This window comes from Cyprinodon variegatus, unplaced genomic scaffold (assembly GCF_000732505.1).
Source record: "Cyprinodon variegatus isolate N-32 unplaced genomic scaffold, C_variegatus-1.0 Scaffold243, whole genome shotgun sequence".
Taxonomy (NCBI): Eukaryota; Metazoa; Chordata; class Actinopteri; order Cyprinodontiformes; family Cyprinodontidae; genus Cyprinodon; species Cyprinodon variegatus.
Genome location: NW_015150696.1, coordinates 851,275 through 859,617, shown reverse-complemented (window position 1 = coordinate 859,617; position 8,343 = coordinate 851,275). Strand labels below are relative to the sequence as shown.

Below are 8,343 nucleotides of genomic sequence, written 5' to 3'. Positions count from 1 at the left end.
AAACAGATGGGAGTCCCTTATTTGTTGAATGATTTCTAAGTTAAGTGGATAACAGTAACAAAAAGTCAGAATATTAGTTTTATACATTTTACTGTTTTTGGTGTTCTTCTATATTCTATTGTCTATGAAAGATGCTAAATAAATATACCTCCATTGTTTTTTGTTATTGTTATTGGATGTCTGAAAACGATCTCAAGATCCCACACTTACTGGTCCCAGATTGATCAACACTTTTGAGTGTCTGTCCCTAATTTTTCTTTTTAATTTGGAAGATGATTAAATGGCAATTTCGGTGATAAACTTGTTGAATATATTTTTTAATCTTGTTAATTGAGAAGTCTTTTAAAATTATTACGGTAAATGTATTTACTAAATGCTAAACTCTGAAACAAGACAAATGTGGGTTCTTTCAGATGTGATTTTAAAGCAGAGGCTTTTTAATCCCAAGAAAAGGTTCTTTAATCAAACCCTGATGTTCCTTAAACCTCAGATTGTTCCAGTGAAAGTAGATAAAAGAGACTCATTCAGATCATAGTGAAGTCATCAGCTGGGTAGCAGTCATGTGATCTGATTTTTTTTCTTTAATTACAACTCTGAAGGGCTGCTAATGAGCCTCATCAAGCTGATGATATTACTGCCTCAAACAATAAATCCGATGCTAACTATTGAAACTTAGATTTATCATGTGAGGGCATTAGTCTGAGTGTTTAGGCAACACATGTAGTAATTGAATCTGTATCACCCCCCTCTCAAAAATAAAACAAATAAAGGTGATAGTCCAAGTGAAAGTTTCTTTATCTGAATTAAAATCTCCCAAAAAAGAAAGTGAAAATATTCCGCTATAAAGCTCTAGTTATATTGAAATACTTTGTTAGGATACATCATTTATTAATTAATTATTCTTTTAACATTTTTACACTTCTTTCAGTGTAAGTTTAAAAAAAATACCCACAGTTTAATTACTGAATAAATACCTTAACTCACTCTACCCATTATATGTCTTCTTGAGTTCTTGAATAAACAGTAAAATGAACAGATGTTCTATTAGTTTTGAAGTTTTAAATCCAACCAGCAGGTGGTGGTGTTGCATAATTTATAATGCCATAGCAGAGATTCATTTGCAGAGACATAGCTCACCTTCTTTCATAATGTTCATCCTCAAACAGGGGATTTATCAAAACAAAAAAACAAATAATAAAAAATAAAATAAAAAAAACACCTTTCAAATGTGTAGATGTTTAATTTTGTGTAGCAAAAATCTGCTCTACAAGATGAATAGGCTATTTGCTTTTGCATCATGGATGACTCATGATGACTCATCAGGAAAATAACTATATTGAATAATCTTCTAATGCATCCTCGATTTATCCATTTTTTAATTTTCTTTATTGCTTTTATGCCTACGTTTACAAACTAACAAAGTTGTTCTTTGTTTTGTAAGAACTGCCTTAAATATATTAACCTTTTTTTTTTTTATCTTAATCAATATTTTTTCACATTTATCTAAGCCCATTGATAGTTTTTTTTTTAAATCCATTTCCGAAAACTATCATATTTAAAACTTAGATAAAGTCACAGGCTTTTCATACAACTTCTTGCATAAAAGGTCTTCTAGTCCGTTACGACACCGTGGAATTAAATTATATAAACTAAAATGATGTTTTATCCTCATGCTTTTGCTTAAGCTTCATATTCATACCACTCTTTTTTTTTTTTTTAATACTTTTGGTTTCTTGTAGTTAAAAACAAACCTGAAATGCCTCCTGTTCAGTATCCCCCTATTGAATTTCCACCTAGAGGATTTTAGTTACTTCCTGAAGCATTTTCAGTTTCTATTCTTGTACAAACTCACCCAAAATGTCAAAGAGCATTAAACAGTTTCAGTTTATCGTGACCCTTGAAACTCTCCACAAATCCCCCTTTTACAAGCCCGGGACTCCCCCAGCATTAACAGGTTCTGCAGAGACATGTCCTACATTGTGTCAGTACCATGTTTCCGCCGCTAGGGGGGATCATGAGACGCGTTTACTCTATTTTTTTATTGTCACCTGCTGAAGTTGATGTAAGAGCCAGCAAATCGCTTGAAAACATGCATGTGAGACGAAAGCAATACAGTGCATGGTAATAAACATTTAATAAACGCTTCTGTTCTGCACGCTGCAGCCTGTAAAGCTAAACCTAATCAGGGTCCAAACGTCCTGGATCATCGTGCAGGGCCCTGAAGCTTCCAGAACAGAATGCGTCCTGCACCAGCAGGGGAGAACCCAAACACCCGAGAAACAAAACGCCCTGCTGACTTGTCCGTGTTTATCACACAGCGTCTTTTTCCATTCTGTATTTTTAACTGTTGCACAACCCGCGGCAACAGCAGCCCGTTATACAACCCGGAGGGCTCGTGCTGCACCACGGGGTCGGTCACCTGCTCCAGCTTCCCCTCTCTGGGTCCCTGGACTCATCAAGGTCCATATAACATATCAACATGTATGGCATTAGGTATATGCATGTGCTCATAGACTGATTTATTTGAGCTTTTGGGAGGATTTTGCAGCAAGGACAGGTTTGTAGGAAGGGAGGAGGAAGATCTGGAAATTCCTCTACCCAGGAAGAAAAAAAAAACCTCCGTAAACAAGCAGAGAAACAGAGAGAGAGAGGGCAGGAAGAGGAGGTGAAAATGCGGGGGATTCTCCGAAACCACCCACGTGGGATAACCGGTATCTGTGACTAGCTCAGCCAATGAGAGTCCACCATCGGGGCTCGATTGACCAATCACAGAGCGATCGGCTGGGCGCGGTGACGCCCGCTAAACTAGGAGGTATAAATAGAAGAGTTTCGGCTGTCAGAGGCAGATCGCTCCTTTATTCACTGAGAACACAAGCAGCACGGACATTTATCACAAACCGATCCTCAACGAATACTGGAAGGACTTTGGTTCGGATCTTGGTTACCGATTTGTTTGGACTTTTGTCTTTTGGAATCTAACAGGACAGCCGCCTCATAACGAGCGCTGTGGATTTATCTTTCTATCCTGGAGCTGGTGGAATATTATTCTGATTTCAACATGACTTTGGAGGAGGTCGTTGGAACCAACAGCACAGAGAAAAAGTAAGCGTCCTGGTTATGAGCGATGCGTAATTACGCACAGAGTTTAGCAGCTAATTCTTGTATGATCATTTAATTGCATAGACCTTTGGTAAGCTTTAGAGCATTCGGCAAAAAAACCCAGCAGGTATTTTGTGCTCCGCCAGTTTCGGTCACATTTCTAACCACCTTCGTGTCTCTGCAGGATGGAGACGGTGAGTCAGGCTCTGGAGGAGTTGCTGGTTGCAGCGCAGCGGCAGGACTGCCTCACTGTGGGAGTCTACGAGTCCGCCAAACTCATGAATGTGTAAGTAGAATGAGTTTTTTCTCAAGTTGGTTCTAGATTCCTTTAATTTTTGAAATGGTTGTGCATCGGCGCTGACTCTAACTGTAGTCCTCCTCTTTGCTTTGCAGTGATCCAGACAGCGTGGTTCTGTGCCTCCTCGCCACCGATGAGGAGGATGAGGACGACATTGCCTTGCAGATCCACTTCACGCTGCTTCAGGCTTTCTGCTGCGACAATGACATCAACATCCTGCGGGTGTCCGGCATGAGACGGCTGTCTCAGCTGCTTGGGGAGGACACCGAGGACAAAAACGGCAACGAGCCCCGGGACCTGCACTGCATCCTGGTCACTGTAAGTACGCACCCCCTCTCTGCTGCATGCATGAAACCCTTCGACAATATGGACCGGTTATCATGTTATATGCAGGAGTCTAACAGTAGTTTTTGTTTCTGCAGAATCCTCCTGTGCAGCCGCTGCAGTGCCAGGCCCTGCAGGACGTCAGCAGCTTCTGTGAAGAGAGCCGCTGCAGGAATCAATGGGTGCCTTGCCTGGAGTTGCAGGACGGCTGACTGAATCGGGATCGTGCCGAACCAAACCATACCGCCTTGGGGCGGTGAGAAGAAGTTGGAATAACCCGAAACGACCCGTCCTCCTGGAAAAAGGAGGAGCAACGGCGTTTGAGAAAGGCCGCGGGACCCCCGGCCGAAATGCGGGAGCGCTTCCTGCTGCGTGAATGGATTGACTGATCTGATCCGGTCTGGGACAGCGCGTGAGATGGTCGGCTCTGAAAGCCGAAACGTGCTGGTGCAGCTGCAGAGAAAGGAGGAGGCTGTTTTTTTTAATGAGACACTGAAAATGACTGAACTGATGAGTGAATAGAGTGCAGAGTTGCACGTGGAGACGTGAAATGAGCTGCAGGTGCTCCAGGTGTTCAGCTCACCTGTGCGCATGCTCTGGACTTCATCTTCAACTATCATCACTTTCAGACAAGTGAACTACATGTCTGTGTGTTTTTGGTGTTCAGACTAATCAGTGAAAAGTGAAAATGTAAAGACTTGATCTGTTTGATAAATAAATTGTTGATGAGTACATTTCAGATTCTTGAGTGGTTCATCCAGGTTTTAGAGAAATGCCTATTGAGCCCATTAACAGCATATGGTGGGCCAGTCTATCCCTCTGATCAACCATTTTATACCAAATAATAACCACATTTCTGACTTATTACAACCACCTTTGCTAGCAGTGGTAACTCTCAGTTTCTGACATATAGACTGAAAGTGTCTGATTGAATCATGTTTCTCAACACCCCCAACTTAAAAATTCAATATGACTGTATGTAAAACATGGTTATTAATCTAGTAAAATGTTTTTTTAGATTATAGACTACTTTTTAATCCTGAAATAAGTCACATATGGAGCTGTACCCTATGCCTTCTTCAGTGCAGCAATAGATATATTCAAAAATTTAAGTCATGGCTTTAAGGAAATCACTTTACAATTATTTTTTTTTATTGAGCCCTGGACATTTAATTATTTTCCAGAACTTTTTTTTAGTTAATTGCATCTTTAAGTCTATTTTCTCAAACGTATGGACCTAGACAAACCGTTTTTTTCTTTAAAATACACCAGGACAATCTACTTTATCTCAATCTTAAAGTCCAAAACAACTGACCAGTGGTTTTTGACAGAACCCTCCCAGATGTTACATTGTTCTCCAAGTATCTCCATCCTCACTGGCAGTGAGACTCAAAAGATTGATGCAAATTTATCCTTTCCCTGACTTATGTATTTGCAGTCTTTATAGGTTTTTTTTTGTGGTGTACCAGCTTAATAGACAGATTAAAGAAGTGCAGATGCTGTGCCTATTAAAGTCCTTGACTTTAAATTCTTGTTTGAATCCTGGTTGTCAGGATATTCATCAGTTGTAAAAACTAAGTCTGAGAGCTAGTTGTAGTGACTCGCCTTGGCGACCCCTGAATATGGGAGTAGCCGAAAAGACACAAATGAGTGCAGATGACAAACCCTCACAAAAGGTTAGTCATCATCCTTTGAGCTCGTGTACGGTTCCCCTGGTTCAACCCTGACACTAGTATCCTCAGTAGCTTTACTGTTCGTTCCTTTCAGCACCACATGCTTTTTTTTGCCAAGGCATAATCTACAAATTGCAGTTATTCACATCATTTGACGAGAATGCAACCACACTGGATTTTTCTCTGTACCACTAAAACCGATTAAACTTGTGCAACCCTTGAGTAATACACTGATAAGACAAAACATTATGGCCGGCATGGGTGTCCTGACTGGTTTGTAACCAAGCCAAATCCCAATCTGCAGTGATATGTGGAACCTTTCTGCATGGAGTTTAAATGCTCTCCCTGTTATCACTTGGTTTTTCTATAAACTCCAAAAACAGGACTGTTTTGGTAAGTGGTTATACTAAATTGGACTGTGATGGACTGAAAGACATCCTGAGATGTACCCTGTCTCTTTCCCAATGGCTCCAGGATATATGCCTTGAAACTATAAAAGGATAAAGCAAAGTTGATGGATGGGTTGCCTTTTGGTTTTCTACACATCTATAAGCTTATCGGTGATTCCCCACTCTTCCTTCTTTGACTTTTTGATAAAAAATAATTATAAACTATAAAAAACCCACAAAAAATGCCATTTTGAAATTCCTCCTATGACGTTTTCTATCTCTTCTGATTCAGCCCTGGTAAATCTTTTACAAAGAATCTGTTTTGATGAATGGCATGATGGAAAATTTAGAAGTGTTTCCTAACACACAAGTCAGCGGTCATAAAGTTATGCCTTATCAGCGTTTGCTCAGTGTTTTTGTTGCTATTAATCCAAACAGGTTTTCAACATGTTCACAGCTGGACATTAATCTGATTATAATGAGCTGAAGCCACTCATGCTCATGGCTATCCATTGCTGCTAATGAGACCAATTTACAATAATAAAAAAACTACCATCTATTCCAGAGCTGTTGTGAAATCACAGAGCCCCTAAGTATCCCCAGTGGTATTTATCTCTAAGTTATTTAAGGACATCACATCATTTATTTTAGAGGGGATGATAAAACAAATTAAAACACATTAGCAAATATTACATGATGTCGTTGAGGTTTAGCGACATCATGAGACAAAAAAATAAAACAAGACATGGATGAAGGCATTTCTGCTTTTATGCAAACAGAACCACTCTTTAAGGCAAGAGTGTAAAATAATCAGTTTGTGTTGCGGTGTTAAAAGAAGGAGATCTTTAATGTGAGTTTCACAGTTTAATTTCCAAAAGGTTCTGCTAACAATGAGTTTTTTTCACATGGACCCTTTCAGATTATGGAGGTCGACGCTTTCTTTTTATAAAACTGTTATGTGATGTGGCTGCAGAGACAATCACCTTTTCAAGCTGCCTCCAGCTGGCCATAAATCGTCAAACAAGTCTCCCACCTTCTGAGAACATGTGAGCGTTCATAAATGAGGGAGGAGCCATCATAGAACCACATAACTAAAGATTTTCCCAGCTGAGCCCAATTCTGGTGCTGGGCAAATGTACAGCTTTGCTGATTAATGCTTCCCATCTATGATGCTGTCAGTTTTGATGGACGGCCATGTCCTGTCAGGTTTGCAACTACGTGCATCTCACCACAAAATTCTTCATCAAACATTTTTTTAAGACAATTGGCTGAACTAGATTTTATAAAATGGTGTGCAACTTAAGGGGTCAGACATAATCTGACCTCCCCCGGTCAAAATTGAGAGCGTAATGCCCCATTGATGATTATTTTCGCATTCTTAACCCAGAATGTTTCAGCTTGAAAAATGTTCCATAATGCGGATGCCATAAGGTCACAGCTTTCTGTAGCCCTATTCACAGAACGGCATGTGATGTTTCTGCAAAGATCGGAGCCACAGGAGACGTGATACAACGTCTGACGTGGGAGCTACACAGTGAACGTGACTTACTCTTTCATACGTCAACCATGAGGTCATTTCTTTATGACTGGTTTATCCTGATGCATTTATACGGTAAAATCTTTTAAGTGCTTAGAGAACATCCAGCTTCAGAAATCACTCTTAAGATATATGCAATAAGAACAAAGAATATATTAAAGGAGTTGCTGATTGTTATGATTATAACAGATTACGATCTATATAGATGAGATTTTTTTGACTGAATGGAAATACTGTATGTCTTTTAGAGACATTAGACGGATGTAAAATTTAAGATTTTGTTTGTAATTAACTTAACACAAAATCAATGATGATATAAACATAACAGTTGTCTTGCCCTGGCTTATATTCTTATTATTTCAAGCTATTTATACTATTTAAAATGTTCTCATCAATCCTCTTCTAGCGCCTGTTAATTTCAAAATGATAGTTTTAAGGGAGGATTAATAGTTCTGCATGGGTTTTATGAACTGGAATGTTGACAGAGAAACCCAGTCCTCTACCTTCTCAATATGAACCAAAGAATTACTAAATAAATCTTTCTGATTCTCTCCTGATCTTTGCAGGATAAAAATGGATGAAAACATGGAGGAGTCCGTTGGTGGACATCTGCCCAATGTCCCAGTTTCTATGGTGAAGCTTTCACAGCTTGCAGCTCTTCTCTGTCTTGTTGGCATTGAACCAGCAACAAAAAGTTGCCTTGCTCTGGAAAACCTGTCGCTTGGTTTCTTCATTTTGGTTGAAATTGTATTTATTTGTTCATTAATCCACTGTATAAGATGTTAATCGTTCAGGTAGCGTAATTAAACACCAGATCCCATCATGCAGCTGAGTTTTGCAAAGACATATTAAAAGTGTTTTTATCTGTTGTGGTAGCTAAGTCTATCTATTTTGCAATTCTCTCAGAGTTTGATATATAAAGCAACAGAGAACAGAACGTTTATCAACTCTCCAGCTCATATCTGCTCCTGAGGTCATTCTGCAGGGGTCAAATGTTTCTGTAAAGAAGAAGAACGCAGAGTT

At 39.4% G+C, this 8,343-nt stretch overlaps 1 protein-coding gene across 1 annotated transcript; it reads left to right on the top strand.

Moving 5' to 3' along the window:
• The first annotated feature begins 3,049 nt into the window (after nucleotides 1-3,049).
• On the top strand, nucleotides 3,050-4,468 carry gadd45b (growth arrest and DNA damage inducible beta). The gene is made up of 4 exons (XM_015381842.1): nucleotides 3,050-3,102; nucleotides 3,284-3,385; nucleotides 3,493-3,715; nucleotides 3,820-4,468. Exons 1-4 carry the CDS (start codon nucleotides 3,059-3,061, stop codon nucleotides 3,931-3,933), a joined length of 483 nt encoding a protein of 160 aa, XP_015237328.1. The 5' UTR covers nucleotides 3,050-3,058; the 3' UTR covers nucleotides 3,934-4,468.
• Nucleotides 4,469-8,343: the final 3,875 nt, after the last annotated feature.